This window comes from Plasmodium malariae, assembly GCF_900090045.1.
Source record: "Plasmodium malariae genome assembly, chromosome: 9".
Taxonomy (NCBI): Eukaryota; Apicomplexa; class Aconoidasida; order Haemosporida; family Plasmodiidae; genus Plasmodium; species Plasmodium malariae.
Window position 1 is genome coordinate 2000053 of NC_041783.1, and position 11467 is coordinate 2011519.

General features: G+C 26.2%; 3 protein-coding genes across 3 annotated transcripts; 1 reads left to right on the forward strand and 2 right to left on the reverse strand.

The window, feature by feature from the left end:
- Positions 1-455: 455 nt before the first annotated feature.
- PmUG01_09050800 (conserved Plasmodium protein, unknown function) lies at positions 456-2245 on the forward strand (the record flags this gene model as incomplete). Its single annotated transcript, XM_029005216.1, has 5 exons — positions 456-1206; positions 1392-1437; positions 1810-1891; positions 2025-2082; positions 2208-2245. 5 exons carry the CDS (start codon positions 456-458, stop codon positions 2243-2245), a joined length of 975 nt encoding a protein of 324 aa, XP_028861828.1.
- A 982-nt stretch (positions 2246-3227) lies between these two features.
- PmUG01_09050900 (phd finger protein, putative) lies at positions 3228-5981 on the reverse strand (the record flags this gene model as incomplete). Its single annotated transcript, XM_029005217.1, has 7 exons — positions 3228-3568; positions 3788-3859; positions 4112-4375; positions 4528-4667; positions 4863-4914; positions 5067-5128; positions 5677-5981. The coding sequence occupies 7 exons, from the start codon at positions 5979-5981 to the stop codon at positions 3228-3230; spliced, it is 1236 nt and encodes a 411-aa protein (XP_028861829.1).
- A 3503-nt stretch (positions 5982-9484) lies between these two features.
- On the reverse strand, positions 9485-10963 carry IMC1b (inner membrane complex protein 1b, putative; the record flags this gene model as incomplete). The annotated part of the gene is made up of 1 exon (XM_029005218.1): positions 9485-10963. The coding sequence occupies one exon, from the start codon at positions 10961-10963 to the stop codon at positions 9485-9487; it is 1479 nt and encodes a 492-aa protein (XP_028861830.1).
- Between the last annotated feature and the right edge of the window lie 504 nt (positions 10964-11467).

The window sequence follows — 11467 nt, forward strand, 5'->3', positions numbered from 1 at the left end:
TATAAGCATACATACGTAAATATATATGTATATATATGTACATGTATATATATGTATGTATATGTATTTATATATATGTACATGTATATATATGTATGTATATGTATTTATATATATGTACATGTATATATATGTATGTATATGTATTTATATATATGTATGTATATGTATGTACCTACATGCAGTCAACATGTTGCCATTGCTCGAGGAATAATTGTTGTAAGTTTTTATTTCATTATTATTAAGAATGATTATATGAACAAGGAGCAAGTATCCCGATAATCTAGAGGGCTAACACTTTATATGGTATCTAAAATAAATACTTGATGTAAATTTTTTCCTTTGAAAAAAAAATTTTTTTTTCTGCCTTTTTTCGACGTTTTTCGTGTACATTTTAGTGCTCATTTTCCCCCCTCATTTTAGCTTCTTATTTTTTTGCTGCTTCTCCTCTTTTCATGTTAAGGTTAAAAATGGTAAATGAAGAGAAGGAGCTTATGAGTTATCATGAATATAAAAGGAGGGTAAAGAAAATCACAGAGGAGTTAAAAAGAGAAAAAAAAAAGACCATAAACAAAAGTAAAAAGAGCGAAAATTTATTAAAGCTTGAAGAAGAATTAAATCGGTTGATCGTACTTTACAATAACAAGGGAAGTAATAATAATAAGAGGGGTGAAGGTGAAGAGGAGAAAGAGGAAATTGAAAAGGATAACAATTTATCATTTACCGATAATTTATATTCATATAATGAAATATCTAAAAAGATGTTAAAAAATAAGAAAAAAACGCAACTGAAGGAATTAGAGGAAGAACTAAATGAAAAATCAAAAAATAAAATTGGTGAAGTAGAATATAATGAATTATTAGAAATATTAAAAAAATTAAACAAGACGATTTATTCTATAGCTCCTGATGGAAACTGTTTATATGAATCAATTTTACATCAACTTAGACAAAGAAGGACAAATAATTATGAATTTAGTAGAAGGGACTTTTTAAATCAATTAAGTGAAGATAATTTTTCATTAGAAAAAGTTGATTTGAAAAATTATGAAAACAAAAAAAATTTTGACTTTACTATTTTTACAGATATTAATCCATACGATTTGAACAGCGAAATTCTAAGATTCCTTACGGCTATATACATATTGCAAAATGAGGAAATATTTAAATATTTTATTTACAATGAGGATGATTACGCTGATAATGGTAAGGCGTGGACTACTGAAAAAGGAGGAAATGTGGCCAAAAAAAAGCAAAAAAAAGGGAAAAAAAAAAAATTAATTAAAACAAAATAAAATAAATCAAAAAAAAAAAAAAATACAGCAACAAAAAAAAAAAAAAAAATACAACAAAAAAACAAAGACCTTTTTCATCTTTCTTAATTTTTGCAGATGTGTATTTTAGTTATTGTCAAGGAATTACCAACGGGGTTTACGGGTGAGGAAATGAGAGCAGCAGCATATATATGCTTGTGTGTGTATGCTTATTTATGTGCATGTATGTACATATATGTACATGTATATACTTATGTTTATATGTGTGTAAACTTAAAAAGCGTACAATTGTATTTTCCTGCGATTCCTACTGAAGTCCCTATAGTGTTAAGACTATCGGACTATAAGTTACTTCTCCGTAGAAATGTATTTTTGTGGTCGTATTTTTCTTGTCCTCCAGTATTATAGCTACATAACTGTTTGCATATTAATATTATTATTGTTATTACTATTATCTTATTTGTTTAGATAGCTATTTGTTTTCCCAACTATTTATTTTCTGTATTTTATCCTTTTATTTTTTACAATTCTGCAGGAGTGAAATTGAAATAAAAGCTCTCTCGAATATACTACAAAAGAAAATTACCGTCTTTGACACAAACATGAACATATCATACGTATGAACATAAAAGAAAAGACTTTGTAAACACACAATATTTATTTTGCATTTTTAAGGTGTGTGTGTGTGCGTTTTCCCCTAATTGGAAATATTTATTATTTATTTTTTTTATTATTATTTCTCTTTATTAGGGAGAGGATTATGAAAAGGAATTATTTATATGCTTTCACCACAATTTATATGCACTAGGTAAAAGATGTAAAAAGAAAAAATTATTTGGAAAAATATGGTGTATTAGGATAAGTTGATTCATTTTTTGAGTGCACTAATAATTTTTTTTTTTTTTTTTTTCTGTTTTTTCTTTTTTTTCATAGGAAAGCATTACAACTCAGTTATTGATCTTCAAACGTAAAAGCAGAGCACAGATCCTTTGCACCTACATAAACATTAAGGAATACCCGTCAATATGGGTAAGAGCAATTTTTATGTTAAAATGGAATGGTATAAGTATTTTACCGCAAAATAGGTATGCGAACGTGAGAAATAGAAAGGAAGAAACGTGAAAGTGAACATGTCGAAGAACAATGGTAGAAGTGGAAATTCCAAAGAACAAACGCGAAGGAACAATAGGACAACGTAGAAAAGCCCTTTTTGTAGCTTCGCTTGGAAACGGTTTATCTTTTTAGCTAACCAAAAAACATAACTTTCTATATCGTTTTACTAATAAAATTTATCAAGATGTTTTTATATCATTTTTTTTTTTTTTCAAAAATTACAAAAAAAGAGAAAAACAAAATGAAAAAAAAAAAAAAAAAAAAAGGAAAAGAAAAGAAAGTGAACAAAAGGGAATGAAAGAAATGAAAGAAAAGATAAGAAAGGAAAAAAAAAAGAAAGCATAGTAAAAACGAATGCTACATAAAACAAAGCACAGCACAGCAAATAGCATATTTGAAATAAAAAAAATATATATATATAATAATAAAATTGATCTTCTTTTAATTAAAATGTTTTAACAAATGCAAGTGCAACATATCATATAAAGATCTTTTAAACAAACAAAAAAAATAAAATAATAATAATAATAAATATTTTAATGTTTTTTTTTTTTTTTTTTTTTTTAAATTTTACACACATAAAATATGCGTAGATTTAAACGCATGTGAACAAATTAAAAAGAAATAATGTATTTGCGTACATATAAATAGTGAAAGTTTTCATATAATATACGCAAATTATTACAAAAATATGATAAGAACAACGTCGGTGCGTGGGGGGTGTGGAAGCACCACTGCTGTTATATATAAATGTATATATGTACATACACATGCATGTACTTATATACAGAGATACATTTTTAAAGCGACAAAATGGAGTAATTTTTGAACTGTGTGAAATTATTTGTAATCTTCTCCGTAGTACTCCTCATCATCCTTATCCTCTTCATCGTAGTCGTCTTCTTCTTCTTCCTCCTCATCCTCTTCAGCTAAGACCCCATCTTCTTCTTCTTCCTCTAATTCCACTTCATCTTCGTCTTCGTCTTCATCTAGTTCTTTTTTCAAAGCATTTCTTGTTCTTTCATGAGGGTAACTAGATTCAATTATATTATTTTTGTTTATTTCGCAATAATATTTGTTTTTTTCATTAATTCTGTAACTGTATTTCTTTTCATCTAGCGAAATTTCAACAGAGCGCTTGATGTAACTTTGTAGCAACTCTGAGGAGGGATAAGGTGAGTCTACAAAAGGACAGAAAAAGAAGCAAGCAAAATAAAGTACAAAAAAAAAAAAAAAAAAATGAAATTATAATTGAGAGTATAATGGGGAGCATAACTAGAAGTGGTTAAAGAATTAACAGTATCTTATGGTCTTACGAGATGCATAACAATTATTCATTAATTTTATATATATATATATATATATATATAATGTATATAAGTGTGGCTAGTATAACGTACCTGATATTTGGCCTCTTTTATCGCGAGGTCTCCACTTATTCTCGTATTTTCGTATTGGGGGGTCACAAATTTCTGAGTATATTAAGGGAAGTAACAAAAAAAAAATAAAAAAAAATAATAAATTAGAGAACGAATAAGATAATATAATATTACAACGAAACATTGACATATGCGCGAATGATTGATACGACGCAAATGCATATATATATATATATATATATATATATATGTATGTATGTTTGTATGTACGTATGTAAGCATGTATGTACGAATATGTACACGTGTAGTGAACACTTCAATCCAGCCACATCATTTTTAACTTGCCTAAAAAATTAAAATCAGAACTTTTTAGTAATTCTATAGCTCTCCTTGGGTTGTAATCAACTCGATGTAAAATCTTGAAGGCGTATTCAGGAGTAAATGGGTGCCACCCCAATTGACATTTCCAATTTTTGGCTAGCTCTTTTATAAAAATAGACAATTCATAATCATTTTTGATAACTAATTCGTATTGTCCCTCACTTAAGTAGCTTTCTTTCATCCGTTCTAATAAGTATGGCGAGTAAACTAATTCGGATTTGTTCGGCTCTACACAGTAAAAACGCGCGTACGAACGTATATGAGAATATATATACACATATAAACACACTTATGTACTCATATACATATGTGATAAAGGCATACCCCTTTGAACACAATTAAAATGTTAAACACTCTCATGCATATATATATACAAATACCATCATATTTTTCTGAATGGCTATTTAAAAAAAAGGTTGAGACATTGGACACTTGGTAATTTTCCCCCACATTGATCTGACCTGTATAATTACTCCCTTCACTTTTTTGTTTAACCTTTTCTTTTTTTTCTTCGCATGTACTGTTAATACAGAATAAAAAAAGAAGGTAAATGGAAAATATAAATATCATAAAACTTTGTAAGGAGGTGCATGCCATGTGTAGCGTGCACGCGTACATGTGTATATATGTGCTCACACATATGGGCATATGTATGCATGCATATATATATATATATATGTAGTGCCTCATTCCGTCTAAGGCACCCCCATCTAACCTTATGGTTTTTATTTTCTTCCTTTTTTTTAATGAAATATCAATAGTTACGCCTAGAGAGAAAGAAAAAAAAAAAATTAAATCAATATGAAAAATAAAAAAAATAAAAAAATATAAATGATAATTAAGACATAAGAAATAGCCTTTTTCGTTGCTATAACTCTTGAATGTCAGTAAATTACACAAACCCAATCATTTTCGTTACCACTTCTTTTACAGAGGGGGCAATACCAATAGTTATAATTTTGTTGAGGCTTATCAGCTTCACTGACACACTGTTAAAAATAAAGGAAATGAATGAAAAGAAATGAAATAAAGAATAGATCTTAATTTGTTCAAATATGTATGTATAAGTTCCAGTGTGTATGTATATGTTCCAGTGTGTATGTATGTGTTCCACTGTGTATGTATGTGTTCCACTGTGTATGTATGTGTTCCAATGTGTACGTATGTGTTCCAATGTGTACGTATGTGTTCCAGCGTGTATGTATGTGTTCCACTGTGTATGTATGTGTTCCACTGTGTATGTATGTGTTCCACTGTGTATGTATGTGTTCCAGTGTGTATGTATGTGTTCCAATGTGTACGTATGTGTTCCAATGTGTACGTATGTGTTCCAATGTGTACGTATGTGTTCCAATGTGTACGTATGTGTTCCAGTGTGTATGTATGTGTTCCAGCGTGTATGTATGTGTTCCAGTGTGTATGTATGTGTTCCAGTGTGTATGTATGTGTTCCAGTGCATATGTATGTATATGCACCACTGTGTACATATATATATGCGCACATGTGTGTATATGCATCTATTTAAGCACAAGAATAGGCTTACGTATATGTGATAGGATCTGATGCAGTTGTCACAACAAATTAAATTTCCTCCATGATAGCATTCATAGCAGAAAGGATCGTTTTCATTATTGTCACTGTAGTTTCTTATTTCAGAATTTGTATTGGTTGGTTTTAAATTTTTGTTATTTGTTTTCTTATTATTGTTATTATATGTTACCTTTTTATGGTTGTTCATACCATAATTCTCTATATAATTCATTCCCTTATTTTTAGACTTATCTATTTCTCTTCTTTTTACTTTATTCGAAACCACGACAAGCCCTTTTTCCATCTTTTGCTAAAAAGGAGGATGCACAAAAATGTAACATGTACAAGTGCTGAAAATGGAAAATTGGGAAAATATGAAAATGGGGCGAGGGTGAAAACTGAGTAGGTGTAAAAGTACATTACGTATGGTTATACCAAACGAGTAAAAATACAAGGTAATAAGTAAAAGTGCACAAATGAAAATAAATGCAAAAACGGAATATATGTAAAACGAAAATTTTTGCAGAAAGTGCATTTATGCAAAATGAGACCAAATGCAAAAAGGACACATATGGGTGCTATGTACAAAAAATTAAAACAGTATATGCTTCATTTTAATGATTATGCAAAAAATGTTCGTGAAAAATACTTACAACTATCTTGTAAAACAGTAAAAATTAGAAGTAGCTGCTTTTAGCCATTTAATAGATGTACTAATAACTATTTTTTATGTGTCCTCAAAATACATTTTCATGTAATAAATAAATGGTACTATTGTGTGCGAGCTTTTTAAAAAGTGCGTAAATATATATGCAGACATAAATTCATATATATGCAAGTTAATGTACATATATATATATATATATTCGTATGTATTTTTTTTCCAGGTGCATATATATAATTAAAACAAATTTAAAAAAAAAAAAAAATTAAAAAATTAGAAATTGTCTTACCAATAACTTTTTGCTCTCCTTATATGAAAGATGCGTTTTTCACTGTATAATTTTAATCAGAAAAACGTTTACACTTGAGTATTCGATATAATTTTTATTTTTTTATATAAACAAAATATTCTGATTCCTTTTTCATCTTTTTTCTTTTTAATTTTTTTTTATTACTTTTTATTCTTTTTTTTTCATACTTTTTTGTTTTTTCTTTTTTTTTTTTTTTTTTTTTTTTTTTTTTTTTTTTTTTTTTTTTTTTTTTTTGATATGTTCTTACAAATTATTACACAACATTATGTAACAGATTTAATTTACATAATTTTTTTTTTTTTTTTTTTTTTTATTAATCTATATTAATACTTACTGCACACAGAATTTATTGTTTATGCAAAATATTTCACTATATATGTAAAAAGTTTTTACTTTAATGTATTTTTTTTTATTATTTATACACTATAATAAACATATTACACTAGTACTTCCTTTTTACAAAATGTTAAAACATTGTCTGCATGTGTCCAATTATTTTTTTCTTTCAAATAGGTATACATAGCAATTACGTATTATGTATATATATATGTACATCCAAATACATACATGCATATAAACTATGTATATATGAGTACATTTATGAGTATAAGTATTTGCATATATATATATGTTACATACACATTGCATACAACTCATATGCTACGTGTTCAGTGCGTATATACGTAAAGAAAAAAAATAAAGTATATATATACGTATATTTATATATATATTTATTTATTCATTTAAAACTTCTTCAGAGCACGCTATTATTTTCTTAATATTTGTTATGGTATTATTTGGAAAACCAAAAAAATAAGAAAAAATGGAAAAAAATAAATTTTTATAAATATGAATCATAAGATTATTAAAAATAAAAGGAAATTAAAATATACTTTCAAAAGCTTTAAAAATAAAATACATAATGATAAAAGAAAAAAAAAAAAAAAACAGTAGCCACAAATTTTTTGCAATAGTTGCATAGTGTTAACCATTTGTGTTTAACCACCAATACACTTATAATATTTTGAAACAGTAAAAATGTTTACATATATTTACGCAAACTAATGTATATTCGTGTATACATACATTTGTGTATACGAAATTATCTACTGAAGTGAGGTAACAAATAAAAAACATTTACGTATAATGGAGTAACATATTAAATACACACCATTAAAAAATGTAAACATCGCTGCATTATTGATTTAACAAACGTTCTGCATAAATTTTGTAGATAATAATTTTTTTTTTTTTTTTTTTAAATTTGGAACATGTTACACAAAAATACACAGAACGATTTCATATAACCAGCGGTCTGCATTGCGATTTATAATTACCCGTAACTGCAAATTGTAACTTGTTTTACTATTATAAAAAAAAAAGTAAACGAATAACAATAATATAGGGGAAAAAAAACAATAAACAATATAAAATAAAATAAAAAAAAAGAAGGAAACATATTTGTATTCATTTTTTTATCGTAAAATATTCAAGTTTCCACATTTATAAATGTATGTACCGTCAAATCCTTTAAACCCATTTTGTTTTTAATTATACTGTTAGGTTGCTTCCTTTTTTTTTTTTTTTTTTTTTTTTGTCAAATAAATTTCTGTAAAAAAACAGCGTTCAGTATACACACATGCATAATTTACTTCTGTACATATGTATATATACATATATATATATGCATTTGTATATTTATTTAAACTTTTTGTAAATATTTTGGCTTTTGTACAAATAAAACAAAAATTGTAGTTCCATTTTGCGATTACTATGAATTGGAAGATCTTTTAAAAAAAACAAAAACAAAAGAAAAACATAGATTTATGCCATTGGTTTAATTTGTTATAATCATATAGAAAACGAATTTTTTCTGTTTGTGCAACCATTGAACTTTTGTATTTTTTCTATTAAAATATATGCACTTATATATTACGTGTATATATATATATATATATATATATATATATATATGTTTTTACTAACCAGTAATTAATGGCCTTTGTTTTTATGCACAGAAGAATTATAACAAAATGTGCCGTTAAAACAGTATAATTCTTGTGCTCTTAAAAGAGTCGTAGTTACAAAATAGTACTTGAGAATAAATTTATACGACATAAAATATAGCAACATAAATCTATTAACATGGTGCATATTGTTAGATAAGGTTATAAAAAAAAAAAAAAAAAAAAAAGATAAATTCACTTTTAAAGAATATAACACAAAAAAAAGGGAAAAAAGAAAACAAAAATATGCACATATGCATATATATTATATATTTATTTATATATATAAAAGAACAAGAAATTATAATGATGAGAACGAAACGTGGTTCTTTTATAACATTAACCTAACGAAAAAAAAAAAAAAAAAAAGTAAATTACAAATTGAGGTAATATCAAAATTTTACATCTTAAATTTTTCGTTGAAATATTTTGTAAACATTTTTTTCTATATTTTCTATATGTAATTTTGTCAATGTTAAATATGAAGAGTTACACAAAAATGTATATATATTTTCTTTCTTTTTTTTTTTGTTTTCATTTATTTTTCATATATTTTTGCATTTGTATGCTCATTTATTTTTCATTTATTTTTCATTTATTTTTGCATTTATTTTTGCATTTATTTTTGCATTTATTTTTGCATTTATTTTTTCATTTATTTTTGTTTAATGGTCAAGAATCTTGAGGAAGTTTTTCCTTTAATCTGAATAGTACATCTGTTTTGGTTCTTGTAACAAGATAATACAGATATATACGCATACACATATATATACATACAAATATAAACAAACGTACATATATACGTACGTAAGTATTCATGTATGGGGTTAAAATAGTTTTCCCGAAATCGTGTTCAACTCTCTCTTATCCATCTGCTTCTGCATTTGGAACATTTGTTTAGCTTCTATTTCCGCTTCACGGGGAATTTGTGTAGATAAATTAAATACAGCATTTCTGTTAGCGTCTAAAAATTTTTCTTCATATAATTCTGGAATCCTTGTGGTTTCTTGTTTAATCCATTTGTTTTGTAAGTGAGTTATTTCGAGGGGATGTCCAGGATGTAATGGGAGTGTACTTAAAAGATTTTCATTTGAAGATTTAATGGTAGTTGCATCTTGTGATGAATTTAGCTCAGAATTTGAATTTTGTTCATAAGTATCACAATCAGAACATTCACACGTATGATCAGATAAACTGTCTTGTGTTTTCTTTAATTTGTCCTTCTCGTGTTTCAAATCAGCATTTACTCTCATCCATAGTGCTAAGTTATCAGCTTCATATAATTCTTCTGTATTTATTTTATTTATTCCCTTTGGATATTCTCGAATAGTAATTTTAGAATCAGTTGGTACCACTTTTATTATATTATGATAAACTAAATAAGGTTTTTCTACTAAACAGTCTACTTTATAAACTTTATCACTCCATGTAACTTTTGGTATTATTCTTTGACGAACAGGAACTGGAACATATGTATCATTAAATTTAAAAACTGGAACATCAACATCGATTACTTTAGGTTTGGGTACTATATAAGGAATTGGTAAATTTATTGGTATATCAATTTTTTTTTTAACTTCAACAACTTTTTCCACTTTTGGTATGAATATATTTTCAAATGTTTTATTCTCTCCTAAATATACTTGTGGACCAAATGGTTCCATGAGTGGTGGTAACTGGCTTCCGCAACTTTTGGTATAATCAATATCATTACTGGTATTAATATTATTATTTATATATTGATAGGTTAGTTGGTCAAATTTCTCATTCACACCTTTATCCTTTGATGAAGTATAATTTTCTGTAGATATACCTTGTTTATTAATAAATCTGTTATTATCTTTATCAACATAATGATAAACCTCTTCTACAATTTCCTGATCTTTAAATCTTATTTTTTCTTGTACCTGAAGAACGTCCACTTTTTTTTCTGTTACAATATTGTTTATTACTTTTTTTTCTATAATATTATATTTAGTAACTTCTTTCGGGACATACTTTATTTTTTCAATAACTTGGGGATCGTATTCAATTTTATCTATAAATCTCAATTCCGGAACTTCTATTACTTTAGTTTTATTATGAAAAATATAATTTGGAACTTCTCTTATTTTTTCAACTAATTCAGCGTTTTGCTTCTGTATTATTTTTGTTTCTTTTTCTTTGGTATTTGGGGCACAAGTACTGCTACAACTACTACTTGTTGATATTGGTATGCTTCCCCTTAATGAAGATAACGACCTGCCTTCTTTTCCGCCATATTTTAAAGGTGTTCTTGGTTCTATATTAAAATTTTGAAATTTCATTTCTTTCTGATTCTTTGAAATATTAATGTAATCACTTCCAATGATTAAAATAGTTGTACCTTCGTTTTTGTTACTGCCTTTTTTATAGCAAAAAAAAAAAAGTACACTTACATGTATTACATGTGTATTTATGTGTACACACAAAGACAAGAATATAAAATTATAATTGAAAACTATTCAAAAAAAATAAACAAACAACAAATAATTCATGTAATTAAAACGGACAGTGTATATTAAAAAACAAACGAGTTAAATTTTTAAAGTTACAGATATTATATATCCACAAAAAAAAGGGGTAAATAGTTCTAAACAACAATAACAAAAAAAAAAAACAAAAAAAAAAAACAAAAAAAAAAAAAACAAAAGCTGAATATTTACACAGATATAGGTATACATTAAATGGCAAATAATAACATGTATTTGTCGGAAATGCTTCATATATAAACAGAAAAAACAAAAAAATGAAAATTGTAGAATACTGTTAAATCATTTTTTTTTTTTTTT